The 18,251-nt window shown below is 37.6% G+C and overlaps 1 protein-coding gene across 1 annotated transcript in view; it reads right to left on the reverse strand.

Moving 5' to 3' along the window:
- The window catches only part of EVC (EvC ciliary complex subunit 1), a 49,962-nt gene that overhangs the window by 24,278 nt on the left and 7,433 nt on the right, over window positions 1–18,251 (reverse strand). The window contains exons 5-11 of the mRNA XM_065836527.2: window positions 17,354–17,438; window positions 15,117–15,215; window positions 13,327–13,464; window positions 11,234–11,392; window positions 10,264–10,480; window positions 8,413–8,561; window positions 6,056–6,154 (exon numbers count right to left, since the gene is read on the reverse strand). Coding sequence (XP_065692599.1) covers window positions 6,056–6,154; window positions 8,413–8,561; window positions 10,264–10,480; window positions 11,234–11,392; window positions 13,327–13,464; window positions 15,117–15,215; window positions 17,354–17,438 — 946 coding nt within the window. The remainder of the gene's footprint in view (window positions 1–6,055; window positions 6,155–8,412; window positions 8,562–10,263; window positions 10,481–11,233; window positions 11,393–13,326; window positions 13,465–15,116; window positions 15,216–17,353; window positions 17,439–18,251) is intronic.

Genomic DNA, 18,251 nt, shown 5'->3' on the forward strand with positions numbered 1-18,251 from the left:
GTATGTTCTTTACAACTCACATAAGTTGCAAACTGCCACGCAAAGCAACAGGAAGCCTGGTCAGGTGCTCTAAGTCCCTGGGATGGTGGTTTTTGACAGGGGTGAACACTTTCCTTCAAAGTTCTGGTAGTATTTCTCCCCTGTGTAGCACACCAATCCTGCCCTTACTGGTTTCATCAGTGGTCTAGGATCACAAAACAAACCACTGTCGGTGATGAATATCAAAATGCTACCTTCTTGTCAGTGTTCAGGGAACCACTGGCCGCTGGTTTCTTTAATCTGAAGACATAATCATACAGACATCAAACTCCAGCCCCTAACACGACAGCCTGCTCTACCCACAGGACACACGTCAGGTACAACATGATACCTACACTGTCTAATGCGGCACTTGAAAAAAATGCAGTCAAACGGCCTCATAAAATCTGGCAGGGGAAATGGTAACTCTACGTTTAGGAAATATTGCACGTGTGATTGGATTCTACCAAAGCAACTCAAGCTAACAAAATAGTTCAAAACTATTTGTATTCTAAGGAATGTACTTGATCTGAAACAGTAATAAAGTCTGTGAACAAGGACATTGCACTACCTATTATAAAGATATTTTTTTCCACAGGAAAAAAAGAAAACCATTCCAAAAATCCTGCTGCTTCCAGGATCTTATTTTTGGACTAAAGCTCCTACAAAACAGTCCTTACAAGCTTCCTGATAAGCCATCTCTTGTTTTTAGGACTTTTACTTAATGAAATTTATTCAAATTGATTCCGTTAATAGAATAGCTGATTGCGATGTTGAATGAACCTGTTTGTAGTACCTGGCAGGCAATCTCAAAGCTTTTTAAAAAATCTCCAGAGAAATTCATCAAGCATAAAGAAATACCATGAGGTATATGCAGAAATAAAATGGGCTCAGATTAAAACAGAGTGCACCTGCATTTCAAACAAGGCAACAAACATATAATTTTGACAAAAACCAGGGGAAATACAGAGTTTATCAGATTTCACCACAAAACCAAATAACAATATTAATGCTCACCCTCAAGCCCAAATGATTAAAAGGTTTCTACATGCAGATGAAAATACAGTGAATAATGAAACTGTGAAGCAGGAAAATATATTTAGAAAGGCTGGTTGTACTGTATTTTAAATGCCAGCCACTGCCTAGTATATATTATCTCCAAGAGGCAACCATATAGCCATTTGTTAACTTACGACAGTGATTTGTTACCTTGTGATACAATAGCATTTCATTATAATAATTAATATTGCTGGTCAAAGCTGCAGAACACTCTTGCATGGATCTCCAGAAGCTCAATGGCTAGGGCATTTTTTAGGAGGTTAGAGATTCATCTGCCAACCCATACTGTATCTTATTAGCATGACCTAATAAAAAAAAGTTCTATTTCCATGCATTAAAAAAGAAGGTTCAGCGAAATTCTAGTTTTGCGCCCTCACTGGTCCTTGATTTGTGGAGAAGGTTGTTTCAATCTTCTCTTTCTGCACCTCCCTTTTAGAAATATGCCTTTCTAGACACAGTTATGTCCTTTACTAAATCTAACTATTAATATATTGTGAATTCATATAGCGGCAAAATACATTTTCTTATGCAATAAAGTAAGAAGCAAACTTCAGAATGAAGGCTATCCATATCACGCATCTTGTACCAGCTTTGACCGAAATGACTAGATCAAATTTAATCAGTCCCCAAATCCAGAACTAGATTGAGCTTGCATGGTAAGAGTTCACAAATTTAATCTATTAGATTATACTGTTTTTTAGCCTTTTGGGGCTAAGTCACAAGGCAAAATTTGCAAAAGTAAGCATTTGAGTTGGAGGTCTCTTGATATGGATTTCCATTTGAGACAAGCTGTGGATAATTCACCTTAAAAAGCAAGTATGTCTGGATACTTAAAAATGCAGTCCCCTCCATGAAAAGCATCCCTAACCATCTCTCATGTTAATCAAATCACACAAGGAAAGTAATTAAAGAGTAAGTCTCTAACAACCTGTACTATTTATTTTGACAAAGATAATTTTTCCCCTTTTATTAACGAAGGAAAAAAATACTTTGCTTCAACCTCACATTCATGTTTATCCATTCATAAAATGTTTATTCCTTGCCTGTTGATAATATTCATTACTTAATAGCTTTTAGTCTAAATTTTTGTGCATTTCTATGTTCTGTCAAGTCATATTAAATAACATCCTGGTGAGCTGCTATCAGCAAAGAGGAATTATAAATGACAGTAAATTGTGTGGGTTTTTTGGTTTTGATGTTATGGCTAACGAAAAATAATTATCTTACCATAGACTGTGTAATATTTAGCTGTTAATTGATTTCCTTTTGTGTAATCTGCATGTTTGTCTTCTTAGTAATGAACTGATAACCACCAACATCTTTTCACTTCTCCCCTCCCTACTGGAATAAGCAGGTAGTTCACAGGTAAAAAAGGAGAAAGAAAAGATTAAGGGTTGATTAACATATGATATCTTACACTTGGGAAAGACTTGCAAGCAGCTAGCCATTCATCTTTGCAAGAGATCATAAGAAACAGAACAGGATATATTGGGGACAAGCGGGTACTTTCTGTAAAAGAAAATTATGGTAAAATCCTTGCAATTGAAAAGCTACCCAAGTCAAAACAGAACTGTTACTGCGACGCAATATCCCTTGTGTATGCGCTAACTCTGCAGACTGTGTTTATGAAAATATGAGGCTGAGCCATTCAATTAGCTCTCATGCAATTCCTCCTTCAGTTATGATATACTGTGATAATCAAAATCACTTGCCCCCCTTCCTCAGCTTGCACCTCAAAAATTAGTTGTGGACCCTGTGTCTATACACAGATCATTCAACTACAGCGCACTATTTTAATCCACTGCAATGGCTGTAAAGTCCTACAGTCTCCTCCAAATATAACTTGTTCATTCATTTCAGGCATCAACAGATTCCATTGACCTTGGTTAAATAATTTAAATCAATTTATTCATGTGTACACAAAACAAACCTACTCAATTATTCTATGCAAATACAGTCAGCTTCCAGATCATTGCATTTTTACATATTTATTCGCCAATTTGGATAATTCTTCGATGTACTGTAGCACTGCAGGCTGCAGTAGTGCTAGAGGGTTATATATATATCCCTCTTGGTGAACTCATAAACTGTTTAAAAGGGGAAAAAATGAAAAAATAAAAAACGCATAGAAATTTGGGAAGGGCTTAGAAGAACATTGTCAGAACAAGGTATGGATCTTCTCCCACAAGTGAGCTGCATTACAGGTAAGGGACATCTTTTCTTCTGTCCACAGGATATTAACTGCTTCCCCATTTGGTCAAACCTTTCCCTTATATTTTAATATCAGCTCTTGCATTGAAGTTATCTTCTTACTTATTCATGGAACAAAGTCTGTCAGGCTTGCTTCCCTAGTGTTTCTATTAGGACAAACCCAGGTAACTGTTGAAATAAGTCATTCTAGCACACAACTGAAGGAGGAATGGAGGACCTAAACCTTTTATCACATATAAGCCTTTATCACATATAAGACCTCTCAAGGTCTTTTTGCTGTGGTTAAAAAAAAAAAGAAACAAAACAAGTGTAATGGACTTCAAATAAAGCAGCTAACCACCATAAGTTTAGAGCAACAGCTGGGAACTTGGGCTTCTGAACTTGGTCGACTGAATTTTCAGAGTGTAACCCTTGGGAACCATGTACCGCCTGTCTTCCTTGAGGGTTTATTCTGGTTTGTCATCTCCAGTGCAAGTTTTGACACAGTACTTAAACGGGGTGGATGGTTTAGGAAGGTGATCTAGAATGGAGGCACCTGTATGCTCTACAACAGATGCTTTGAAAGCTGCTGGAAACTAAAGGTATGCCTGAGAACAGGACCTAACTCTAGCTAACTGGATATTATGCATCTCTCTAACAGTGGAGCTGTCACAGTACATGAACTTAGTGGATATTACTCCAGTCACTCGTCTGAACCAACATAGCTGTTCTTTACTAGGATAGAAGAACAGAGCTGTCCACTGGTGAATTTCTTTTCTTTCTTTCTAGCTATTTAGTAACACATGCTTGCAGTTATGGAAACATGGAGAATAAGTGAACAATAGAATCTTTAACCAAATCCTTAATGTCACCATGGGTATTTTGCCTTCCTGGCTGGTAGCAGCAGCTCCTCCCTACCAGAAACCCAGAGAAACTAAGTGGAGGGGCAAAGCCCTGGTGCTCCAGGGAAAGGCTGCTTCTTGTTCAAGCTGCACTTCCACTCTGAAAGTGTGGAGGGGCAGAGAAAAGCAAAGGCGTTGTGGTTGTGAAACAGAACTCCTTCCCTTAATGGCAAATCTACTTTTGCTTTTATACCCCAGGTAATGGACACCATGTGCAACTATTGCACTTCCCTCAGCTGTAGAAATCAGAACAGCTCTCCATTTACCTACAGCGGGGCTATGCTCATTTGCATTTTCTCTTCCTTCTAGTTTATCCTAGAAGCAGTATGCTCTCCTAAAACAGTCTGTAGTATTTGTATTTAGGATTAAAGAGAAAAAGTGCAGTTGTTCATTATAATGGCACAATAAAAATGTTTTATTATTGGGGAAAAAACAAATTAGAAATTAAGATCTGTGGACCCTCATTCAACAGATGTCAGTTGGATCACAATACTTGCAGTTTTTCATGTCTGGCAGTGTTTGTTTGGGTCTAGGAATAAGAGAGCAGCTGCAATACAGAATATAATGGCTTAGAGCTGGGTGAATTGGCAGAGTTCAAGTTTGTTCAGCTCTCCTGGCAACTTGGCAATTCTAGAAACACTTACCCACACTGATTTTTCTTTAATGGAAAAGAAAATTTAGCTAGCACTGCTGAAAGAAATAGGATTTTGAGTCTGATGTTAGTGTCACTAAAGCAGAGTACACAATAAAGGAAAGGAAAATTTCACAAACAAGGTGTAACTGTGCAGGGTAAAAAAAAAAAATAATTTAGTCTCCAGAGACTTCATGTGAATTGAGAAAGGTGGTGGAGTAGTTAAGAACTCTAGAGAATGGACTGTGTGTAGTAGTATCAGCAGACATGTTGACCTCTCTTTGTACAACGAGTCTACTCTTGATTCACTGGCATAGCCCTCCAAGCAAACTTTTCCTTTCTCTCTAAAGCAGCAGATCTTTTCAAATATCCTCTTGCTTGCACTATTACATAAAACCAAAACTATTAGTTCTAAATTCAGTAGTTTTATTTTTTTATCAATTGAATTGGAAAAAGTGCATTTGGACTAGTGCTATTTAAGATTGTGTGGCTATCTTCTCCTAATGTGACAGGGACAACGAGTTTCTTTAACACCTTGATCTGGTCTTAATTAATCATGACAATGATCCTGTTGATTTGAAAGTGATTAGTTCTAGCCTAATTAAAGGTCACTGCTGGCTATAGTTTTGGGCTTCATCAGATAAATCATGTTATCTTATTTTTTCGGTTCAGACAGAAAATAATTAAAGACGACACAAAGGCATGAAGCGTCTATATATTCCCAAATCAGTAACACAAAGAAACGTAAAAGTATTACTCACACCAAAGATCTGAACTTATTTCAGGGAACTAAATAGCGTCAAAACAATTTCTCTGAGAGGAAAAGAGGTGAGAAGTTTATTTTTGGAGATGTAGTGAAGTTAACTAAGAATAGCATCATCCTACTGTGTGCAGAGGAGATAATTATGCTATATAAATGAAGTCTCTCTCCTGGTAGCAATGCCAGACGTTGTAGGCTCTCAACATCATAGCAGGCTTGTCAGGCACCCACATACCACGTTTTGGCAGACCACGTAGGCATTTTCTGAATAATATGAGGTTAGGAAACACAGTGTGTTAGGAAGATAATGGAAAAGGCGAGCTAATGTGGAAGACTGTCCTGTCTCCACCTCTTGATTTGCCAGCCTCGCTTCCCAGAGCTGCCATGATCTCCCCTGCAATTCCCCAATCCTCCCTGATGCCTGACATTGTGTAGTGGGATTAGAGAGTCTTCATAATTATTTTAGTAAATGACACGTATCACTAGAGGTGGCACCTTATAGAGATCAGCAACAGTCTCTGTGCTCTTGTAGTCCTCCTCCTCCTCCAGTTCCCACTGTGCTTGCCAATGCTTCTCTAACAGTCCATGATAAGCCTAAAAGAAACAAATAGTTATATTTAAATAGTTGAAAAGGTTTTGATAGCTTCCTGTGATCCTCCCCTTCCCTGAACCCCTTCCCATGTACCATCACAACAGTGTTTATCTGGAACCATGACTGACAGAGAAATAAAACTTGCCTTACCACCTAAATTTCAGCATACCCAGTCTTGCGTATGAAACTCCATAGCCTTAGCAATTTGAGGTTAAATACTATGTACCTAATACTGGACAACATGTGAAAAGATCTGATTTGCAACCTGCTTTCCTGTGTACGAATATCACTTCATCATAGCCAGTACTGCGAGGTGCAGAACAGCCAGACACCTTAGTTACAGCTGTATCACACTGTATAATGCTTTTGCACTGGAGCTGGTCACCATGTCCCATAGTACTGTCAGATGGCACTCAGCTTAAGAAGCTGATCTATGACTTGGTCCTGATTTGGTCCTTAGTCACAGGTTTTAGAGAGATGCAATTTTTTTGTCAAGACAGGACTGTGATGTGTTGGCAGGTCAATGTGCTGTAATAGAAGACTGAATTTCAAAAAAAACATCTCATTCTATAGACTAATGAGTGGTCATATGCATAAATATGTCATGTTTTGATTCAAACTGCCAAGTGCCCTCCTACATTCCTGTGGTAAATATGGCTTTCTTCATCGGGTATGTCCTATTGCAACAGGCCCTGCTTAAAAGTCTGTCCTCACCTTTCTTATAGGCCCCTTTTAAGTACTCAAAGGTCACATTAAGGTCTCCCCAGAGCCTTCTCTTCTCCAGGCTGAACAACCCAAACTCTCTCAGCCTGTTCTCACAGCAGAGCTGCTCCAGCCCTCTGATCATTTTTGTGGCCTTTCCTGGCCCCTCTCCAACAGGTCCATGTCTTTCCTGTACTGAGGGCTCCAGAGCTGGATGGAGTACTGCAGGTAGGGTCTCACCAGAGCAGAGTAGAGGGGCAGAATCACCTCTCTTGACCTGCTGGCCACACTGATTTTGATGAAGCCCTAGATATGGTTGGCGTTTTGGGCTGCAAGTGCACACGGCCAGCTCATGTCCAGATTGTTAGTCTACAGGTTAACTAAGCATATTTGTTAGCTTTCTAAGGCATACAGAATAGAGCATCTCTTGCTCAAAGCTGTGCGGCTCTAACTTTGTGGGGGAGAGGTCTTAATACAAAATTTCTAAGCTTTGTTTAATGAGGCTGGGATCTATCCAAGAGTTTTGAAATGCTGTGTATATGGAAAATACATTCATGAGTGCTCAGTGGCTACAAAAATCTGTGACAGAATTATTTGCCTCAAGTTATGAAAAGCCAAAGAAGTAAAATGTGCTCTACTGTTTTAAAGTGCATGAAACCTTTTTTTTTTTAACCGAAGTGTTGCCTGACAGGTGTTGCATACAGGAACAATAACTGCATTATCCAATTCATAAAATATAATTAAAAAACTTGGCCCTGGAGTACAAAATCGCAGCGTTGAGATCAATAAGTTTTGACAGTTTGCTCCAGCTGTAATCTGAGTCTTCTCATACAGTAATTTGTCTGTTATTAGATTTCATCAAAAGTTTAGTGCTGCTGGATGTGACCACTTTAACCTTAAATGATTTATTTTCATGAAAATTGAGAATGTTTTAAATTTCTTAATAACTTGGGCATGTAGTTCTCAAAAATTATAGGAGTTTTGCAGCTCTCAGCATTTACAGTTAAGGCCTCTGATTTCTTATATACACTCTGAACAATAAAAATAGAGCTCTATAGAAAATATGGCCAAGAAAACGTTACACTGGCCATTGTATAACATATTAAACTATCTATTGCAAACCTTCTCTAAGGTCTCCTAGCAGTGATCATAATGAGTTTTCCCTCTGCTTGTATGAAATTTGATAGCCTTTTGAGCCTCAGTAACCTCACACATAGAAATGCAATTAGATCAGCACAGTCTCTTTTCTTCTGTAATGCAGGCCAGATACTTTCCTCCAGAGACTCCCTATATTGAACCAAACACATACTATCTGAGTAAAAGATGTTTTCTACAAAACATGCAACCTAGCATTGACTTCCTTTGGCATTTTGTTCGGGTGTGATGAGACAACAACTGGAGGAAAAGCCTCTAGGCAAACCTAGGTACCAGGGAATCTGACCCTGATCCACAGCTGTTACTGTACACGATTCTCAGGATGATCCCCCAAATCCCTATGTGCAATATATTTGGCCCTAAAAACTAATGGAACAGTAAAAATAAGTTTTTACTTGCTCACCTTAAGAAAATCATGAACATTTTCAATATGAAAAGTTTTACTGAGAAGATTCCCTTGTTCGGCTTTCTGTCTATGTTTGAACTCTTCTCTCTTCTTTCTACGGCACTCCAGTAGTTTCAAGATCAGGTCTTTACTTTGCTGGATACATTCTGGAACATAAACCACTGATGATTAGACAACACAACTCCGCGGGGAGAAAGTAGCATCTGCTACTGTCACGCAACATAAGCTCACAGAAATCTGTTAGTGAGTGAAACAGGCAAGTAATTGTTGTGCAGGATTTCAGATTTGATTCTTACCCTGTTGGTATTTTTAGACGTGAACTTTTGGGTTGTTCCATGGCACCTGAATGTATCAGGTTTTTGGGTCACCTACTATCCTGCACCCCGTTCACTGCTGCTGCTTACGCAAAGGCAGTGAGTTAATTCAAGAAACAGATTCCCACCTGCAGCATCCCAAACCTTCCCCTCCTGCTTTGGGAAGGTCCAGAAGAGGCTCATTACCTAATTGCAGATACGTAAATGCTGCCGCAAGGACAGGGGCAGTAACATATGGTGGGGAGAAAAGGTCTAGAGCAGTGCTAGTTCAGATAATGTTGAACTGGCATGCAGCCATACACAGCTTCCAAAGTGACACATCCAGGAATCTGCAGCAAAATTTGTCAAGGTCCCTCTGATTTTGTGCTAGTACTGTGAGATATTTGAGAATGAGTTCTTTCCCTTTCCGTCTCCCCTGCAGCTCCAAATAATTTATAAATTAATGAGTCTATCTGGGCCTCACACTACAGAGTGGATTCGGTGCTTACAATTTTCTGCTATTAATTCATGTCTCATTGCCCGTCCACCTAAGAACAACTTTATTCTTTTATTCCACCCACCCTGCCCCAGATCTTCACTCCTCACACAGGCAGCTAAGGGGAATGCAAAAAAAAAAAAAAAAGCCATCTGTGGCCGCTGTGCTGCCATCACATCAACTGCTTTAACTATGAGAAATTATTTTGTGGATAAATAAAGTAGCACGGTACTGTAGCACTGAGCCTGCTACTTATTCTCCATGCTAATTTATCAGGCTGATGATGCAGTGACAAAACGCTTAAAAGTGCACTGAAAGTACAGAAAAGCCTGTAATAAAAATGTCATCTGAACAAATGTAGCAATAGTTATTTTTAAACATTACTGGATTCTTTACTACCTCCTTGTTTGTTTCCTAGGAGCACAGTCTTGCAGGCTTTGTGTTCTGCTTGTGAATTATAGGTACAGTTTAATTTATGTATTTAGGAGCTCAAGCAAGGTCAACATAGACTCTCATGTGAAAATGCTGCACTCCAGATTCAAGCACATTTCATTTCTGTCTAAAACCAGCAGGTTGATAATACCCGTCTGCATAGGCTGTACTAACTATAATATAATATAGCTATATATGGCTATAGACAGCTACTTTGCACAAAATCAAGGCCTTGACAGAGGTATTTTTGCTTCGGAAGAAGAGAAACTTGACAAAAATGCGGAAAACACACCGACGGATACACGTTCTTGCTTAACCAATGTTACCTGTTGAACTTATGTAAAGACTATGAACTAAGCATGCCAGTTTTAGAAGAAAACGTCCATGAAATAATTTCATAGTAATAAGTTCATAGTAATGCCTGAAACAAGACCTAGAAGACTTGAAGCCAAAGTTCCTATTCTAAGCACCCATCCTTCACAGTAACAGTGTTCTTGACCAATTTGTCAATACCTTTTTAAAACAGAGGGGTATAAAGCTGAAATAGTATTTTTTTTACTACTTACTACAATAATAAGAACTCACACCCATATTTGTTAAATCATGACCTCTAATCTAAGTACTCACCATTACTGAAATCTGCCAGCTGTTCCCAGAAGGCCTTGTGCAGATCAGTTAAAAGTTCTTCCTTTTGTCGGACTGAGAGATTATTCTTTACAGTTAAGTGGTCAAGAATATTTGATACAACATTTAATCTACACTTGCATTCTTCTGGTATATAGGACTTCAGTGAATCGATCATTTTTACCATAAGCTTCCAATTGAATAAACTTTCCTGAATGTCCTGAAACAAACATTAAACAGTTCTGTTTAGAAAATAAGAATTGGTCTTTGATTGTGCTTGTCATTACATTGAATTATTCATTCCCAAACTATGCAGAAAACTGAGAAGACTTCACAAGACCACATGAATAACAACCTCCATGTATTTAAATTCTTCTGAAAACCTTGACTTTTAAATTTCAAGTAATTATTTCAGTATGCCCCGTGCAACGCAAATAAAAGATCTGTTAGATTTAACACAACGTAAAGCACAGTGCTGATGCATTTATAAACACATTTTTCCCTCTTATGGCCATATCACTAAGAGATGTTAAGGACTTCCAATTCCAGTTAATGTCATTGGACACACAGAATCAGCCTCAAATTTAATTTAGAATTTCTCAGTCAAAGTGGCATAAATACTTTGAAAGAAAAAGAAATGTCCTAATACCCAGGGTAATGATTCTCCTTCATTAATAGATCTAGTGCTCTTGCTCCTGGCTTACTGGTTGCACTAATGTAACTTTTTCCTAACATGACTGCCCAAATGGTATTTCAAGAATTAGAACTCCAGAGCAGAGAGGTTACCCCTCTGTGAGTCTTTATAAACTGTGACAGAATTTGAGTTCTTTGCAATAAAGCCAAAGACGAAGACTGGAGTCAGCAGTCTACATTCATTCCTGAGGCAGGACTGACAGACTTCGTACACTTGTGTCATGCTTTGTGTTCACACTCACTAAATCTCTCTCAACTTTTAAATCTTTTCGTACTTTACCATTGCCCGCAAATCTTGAGATTCACTTAATAAGCTTTCTACAGCAATCATCTTCTCGGTCAGATCCATCGCTATCTTTGTTGCTTTGGCACTTAAGCATTTTGATTGGTCCAAAACCACCTGCTGGGCTTTGTCAGTCTGCTTCCAGAAATCTTCCATCTGTGGAATACGAATCAAAAACCAATCCATGTTCCCTCATTAATCATCTACTATTTTATTACAGCAAAAGGCATATGAGCCTACTGAGAAACAAGCCACTGAGACTACAGACAGCTTTCAGTATTGGTTATACTTAGCATCTTGCAAAGTTGAACAGCCTATTTATTGTATGACAATACATGTGTTGGTGGCATATAACCTGTAGGTCAGTCCTGACTTTTTAAACATAGTAATTTTGTACAGCTTGCTTAGAATTTGTTGTTAGTCCTCTGCATCTATAAAAGCCTATCATGTTGTTAGTATTAATAGGAAAACTAAAAAAAAAAAAGAAAAAAAAAGAAAAAACCAAAAACCAAAACATGCTGCAGCAATTTTTTCTGGGAATTTTATTTAGCTGTAGGAGCAGGCATTCCAGTCAAACAACATTTTTGCTAAAAAAGGAAAACTGAAAATTGTCGCTATTTTGCATCATTGAAGCCTTTCAAAGCCACATACTACAAAAGCACTTTATTAACTGCACTGGAATTAAGTACTTCATGCAGTATCAGCACAGTGCATGTGCCCATTCTGATATGTTATCATGTGGGTAATCGATAGTTTTAAGGCTTGTATCCCACAAACACTTATGACTCTGCACAACTGAGTATTCTGTGGTCTTCAATGGGCTTACTAGTAAACATAAAGATAAGAAAATGTATCCATCACCAAGATTTGTATTAAATATCTGTGAGTTTTGACACAAAAAAAAGGTGCCTATAGTATCTGTGAGTATGCCAAAAAAACCCTTTATTCTACTGAGGGAAGAGTGGATTAGTTCAAGGTGCTGACCTATATGAATCTGTGTACAGAGAAATTATTTTCAATATGGATGAAAAGCATCTGCTGGCATAAGAGTGACAGACTGACTGAATGATGATGGCCACTAGTGAATAACTGCCTCATGTTGCTCAGTGAGGCTGCCAGAGAGTTTTTATTGACTAACACTGGAGAACTCTAAACAATCAATTTTTCAAAGAGCAAAGTTAAATTGCAAAAGAAACTTTGACACAGAGGTACCATCATTTCCAGGACTTCCACTATAAAGTGAAAGGCACAGAGAATCACAAGAAAACTGAGAAAATTCCTAGTGAAGCATGTTAAAAAAGTTAACTCCTCTATGAGAAAGGCCTGAGGCTCAGATGATGGGCTGTTTAGTTCAGAGCCAAAGTGCCACCATCAATCAGAGCAGGCAGCTCACAGAGCCATGAGTCTGACTAGTGAGTCACTCATTTTCATCAGCAATGAATTTGCTCAAAACTCAGAAACAGGATTGAGAAGGAGAAAATCTTCCAGACTACTCAGTTTACTGGAAAATAATGTGAAGAATATTCTTAACCTCTCAGTTTTCTAGATGCAAGCTATGTGGACACAAGGACACTGCTGCACAGAGGAAAAAAAAACAAACCTACAAGCTTCCCTTCAAATACCTGCTATCAAACTACATTCTTTACATAAAAACATGTAAATATATTATAATGTGCAGAGATGCTATGGCAAAATGTTTTGCTAAAGTAAATGTTTATAGCATGCTAAAAGGTATGTTCTCTTATTATTTGCTTATTCAGTTATGGAGGACTGAAGAAAACAAGGTGCTAGGATAATATTCCTAGAAGTCAGGCTATACCTTGGCTTGAAATAAATCCTACCATCTGACAAGTAATAGACATTTCTCAGCTCTAAACCCAGTGTGATAAAACAGTGTTTGTTTAAAAACCTCATTGTCTCCCAAAGGGAGCTGGAAATACTTTGCTGGAGCAACGTAAGAATGTTTTTAGGACACCTAAAGCACTAACTGTGGACTAGCCAACACAGTAGTTTAAAACAATAAAAAAGCATTCCCCATGGAAAGAATAACATTAAAATAAAATCTTAGGAGAGAAAAATTAGAAAGTTACATTATCTATTATGTGCTCAGAATATTCTCTTTCTTTTCTTTCTAAATCTTCTAGAGTCTGGTACTCTGAATTGTGGGCTCCTGACATTTCAGTATTCTGGAGTCTAGAGTCAAGTTGTTTCTGTAGTTCTTCAAAATCCTGGGGGAAAAAAAGCAAGTGATTTGTTAAACAGAAAACCAGATATGATTTCTAAATTTGGGAGTGAATTTATATGTCAGTTGTGGCTCATGGCTAAGGAAGCTGAACAAAGAGTGCTCAGAAAGTTCTGTCTCTGGGTAATACTCCTCCTGCAGCAAGTAAAGAAAACTGAAGGTATATATATATGGCAACTCTGAACTACTACACTCAATACAAACACATTTCCACTAGTATGTGACTATGATCAAGACTCTTATCTCCACTGAATTCAAGTTTCAGCAAACACTGCTCCATGAGCTTTCACATGAATAATCCTGTGAACCTATCCACAAGCTGTTATTTTAATGCACGTGCCCCATCTTAAATGGCAGCTATGAGCATATACACTGTGTTTGAAAGCACAAAGTGTCCACATATAATAATCAGACAGTGTTTCCTGCAAAGTGTTAGTGCACATGGATGAACACACCTGTAATACTCATCAGGGACAGACTACAGGGTACGTGATTATATGGAGTTTTAAAGTTTTTCAGTCCTTTTAAACCAGGATGATTTTTTTCTGACAGCTAATGATACTGGCAAATACTAGTCTTCTGCCCTTACTTAGTAGTCTGGTACTGAAACGGATGATGCTTCAGTTGCTGAAACACGTCTTAAGTAACAAGTATTTACTTTTAATATCACACAATTTTGAGTGCCAATGCATTAACTTGACAATCTGCGTCTTAAAGAAATGTAACCAGATTTTGACAAGCTCCACAAACAACTTCATCAAAATCCCATTAATCTTTTTCACAACACCGAATTAAAAGAGGAAAATGCTGTCTGAGAGAAGAATGAAATAGTGGACTAGGCTCCCCAGAGAAATGGGGAGTGTCCTTTAGTGCAGATATTCCAGATTTGGGTTGGCAGGGGACTGGACAGCCTTAGGTTATGCCTTGCTTCCTACAGAAGACTGGACCAGATGATCTCCAGAGGTGGCTCTCAACCCAGACTTTTCTGACTCTAATCTGGAAAACAGGAAGTGGAACCAGTAGCTCTCCTATTTAGTTTAGTTTTGTAAAGCTATTTTTCATTCTAATAATCTTAAAAACAGTATTGTGACTTCACCTGAAATGCATATTGACTGTGATTGTATGTCATCTATAGTTCAGAAATGGAAAATGGATTTTGATACAAGTATATAGAAAAAAAGGGATTAAAGAGGAAAATAAGTATGCTTTCCCTTGATTAAAAAAAAAAAAAAAAAAAGCCATCAGTTACCTTCTGGTACTTTATTTTCTGCTATTTTATTATCAGTAATGATACACAGAACCAAAGACCTGATAATTAGAAATTTTTAAATCTGAGGGAATATGGCTCACAACATTCTGTTCGCTTGAATGGATTCAACTAAACAACACTTTTATTCTTAACAGATAGAATACATCACTGTCCTGATCACCTCATACAACAAGAGGGAAATGTGGACACGGTAATGGAGAGAATCAACCAACAGGGGAGCTTCTTCACATTTTTTCTGAAATAGATTACAGATGACATGGCTGTTTAAAAAGAGCAGGTGAGACAGCCTGCTGCGGCAGCTTGCAACAACTGGCTGGATTAACTCTTATTTTCTGTGTTTTGAAATATTAACCAACAAAATCACTTACATTTTCCTGTATTAAAAGAACTTTCTTCAACAAATCATCACTAATCTTCTTTTTAGGACAAAAGTCTGTGAGGTATATTCTGAGAACCTGAGTAAACATCTATTCAAAAGGAAGGAAACAAAACCCATGGTAAGTGCTTGTTCAACATTGTAAGGGTATCTTTGTGATAACATTTGTAGATTTAAATCTATCAGTGAGACTACAGTGAATCATAAGCAAAATAACAAAAACATCCTCAGAACTCTGTAGTTCTTCCATTATGAAAAACTCTTTAGCTTTGGCTTCAGTAAGATCCTGGAAGATGGTGCTATGTTCAAACCAGGACACAGACATAATGTCATATAGCCTTTCAGCCAGACTGACACACCTGAAACTGTCCTTCACTGGACAATATATAGACCACCTAAAAAATATAAAGTCAATTTTCTGAAGTTTAAAGAACCCCTAAGCTGAAGTATACTGACATATTTGTTACTATGATTTGAACTGTAGTGGGTCAAACGAAGTACCAATTATTTTTATATACAATAAAAAAGTAACCATCTCAAGTTCTAGCTACCTTCTCTTCCAAAAAATACACTTATTTTCCAGTTGTTGTTTGTTTGTTTTTTTTAAAGACTGAAATACTAGTGTCTTCAAAAAGATGTTTTTAAACACTGGGATAATTTTTACTACACCTCTTCTCCTCTTGCCTCAATTAGAGTGTCAGTGTAAAGACAATTCATTTCATTACTAAATGTTGCAGCATTTTCCAACATAAAGATGAAAAATACATGAAATTTAACAGCCACCTGCCTGTTACTCATGTACTTTGTAAACAGATGATGCAGAAGTTGCCCACTTTAAAAATGTAAAAACGTAAATAAAACTATGTCTACATATACAAACAGTTATTCAAGCCAAGATTTCAGCTGAGCAAAATCTGGAAAGTATGTTATCATTAGAGTTGAGTAGAAGCCATGCTTTTGGATCTCATTTGCCAATGTTTTGGACTGGACTTTGGCAAGTTTTGAAAATACAACACCAAGATACCACATACTGTAAAAAGGGAAAAAAATCATCCAGGAAAACACCAAAGGAAGAGGATATGTTTCCTTTTCCTAGACCTGACACCAAGAAAGACTGACTCTGAAATCAGACCAAGCAGAGTGGAAAAGGAAGAAACTATTCTCTAAAATTACGTTGGTTTTCTTTTTCCCTTTTCCCCTGCTAGTGAAAATACACAGCCATTGAAAGGTCAGAGTCATCTGACTTTTATGGTAACGTCTGGTGGGCCACAAAGTACGTTAAATGCTCATTTCTCGCTTTTTCTGTGATTGCATCACCATGTTGTTAACTTATCTTCACTTACAAATGGATGATTAACTTTGAGATCAAGTTCAACCTTCTCTAGCTAAACTAAATTTCCTTCTGGAATCTGATCTCTAGTTCCCCTCCTCATCTACTCAGATGAGAACAGATCTCAATAGAAGGGAAGTTGTTTTCCAGGTTTACTTTCATGCTTATGCTTTTGGATTGTGTAGAAATTAGATCAGAATATCCCAGAAAATAAATATTTTCACTGCATTTAACAAATGGTATCAGAAATGAGAAATCCATTTAAACAGACATTGGGAAAGAAGGAGAGGATAAAGCTTATGCTTTATGTCCAGATTTATACTAACTAAGCTAATTGTAATGACTTGATCATAACTAGCCACCATAAACAATTGTATGCATTCTTTTTTTTTTTTCTGTCAGCTTTGGATGCCATGACTTGATGTAGTTAGCTATCTATGGTTTAAATGGGTACCTTAATTCCTCTATCACAAAAATCAGGACTATTATACATATGACAATGGTACTGATTCAGTTGAACTACATTTCCAATTTTATTCAAAGAGCTTGGAGTCCTTTGAGTTGCAATGCACAAGCATTGTTCTTAAAACAAACTCATCTATTATTTTTTTTCTATTTCTATAACCTTCAATTGCTGTATGTTTTCTCTGGAGTAAAGTTTAAAACCAAATTTTTACATTATCCAGTCTGACCTCCTCTATTTTACAGCCCAAAATATTTCTATTTTACTCCTTTGTGAAGCTCATATATATGCAGAACAGAGAGGAAAGAAGAATATTGTAGAGACGCAACTCTGCTGCACTACTTCCTAGCTAGTCAGTATTTTATGTTATTTCCTAAATTGATATTCAACTAAAATCTTCAAAACAAATAGCTATGAATGAGACATTAATACGTACCACATGTTTTTCTTTTCTGATTTCAGTATCAAGAAGCATGAGCTCTTTTAAAACAAGACTGCAAAGGCAGAGCTTAACATCGAAACTAAAATAAAGATTTTAAAAGTGTTAGTATCAATCTAAATGAAGGTCACATCAAAGAGCAACACCAGGTAATAGTTTCCTTTAATCACTAAATTCTCCTAAAAGCACAGGCCCTAGAACAGCAGTCAAGTCACTTCATTTCAACATTGCCTTGTCTTTCAGATAAAACACCTCTACATAAAAGGAAGCAAAACAAAATAGTAGTTTAACAAAGCTGGAGTTGCAGTTTCCTTTAGAAAAAGAGAAAGTAAATATAGACCATAAGTGGCTACAACATAAAGAAAACAAAGCTTTAAATCCAAACAGCTATAGTAAATGCGAATTTTGAAAATATTCTTCACCTCTAGTACCTTTCCCAGTCCCTATAGTAACAGAAATATAACTGAATTTATTCTTGCTAATGAGAATGCAGACACATACATATTCATCTAGGGGTATCTCACTGCTGAAAGAAAATCAGAGCTGATAAGCCATTTTTTATTAGCTTTACCTGCTCATCACTGGAAAGGAACAGTTTCCCCACAATCTGACATGAGTAGTTCCCATTAAAACAGAGAGAACATACCACTGCCACTTGCTGTTCCCAAGGCACCTCCTGTGTGACCTGACATTGTACAGTGCAGACGACTCTGTCCCCAGCCGAGCACACCACTGCATGCGTGAACTGAGCAAATGAGCCACAACAAAGGGATCCTATCCTAACAGTGACACACTTTTTATGAGACTTCTTTCGCCGAAGTTCTGATTCCCAGAACCGCATAAAGAACACACTGACTTTCAATACACAGCATAATGTATTACTTTAACCTCCTCA

The sequence above is a fragment of the Patagioenas fasciata genome, chromosome 4 (genome assembly GCF_037038585.1).
Source record: "Patagioenas fasciata isolate bPatFas1 chromosome 4, bPatFas1.hap1, whole genome shotgun sequence".
NCBI classification, from domain to species: Eukaryota; Metazoa; Chordata; class Aves; order Columbiformes; family Columbidae; genus Patagioenas; species Patagioenas fasciata.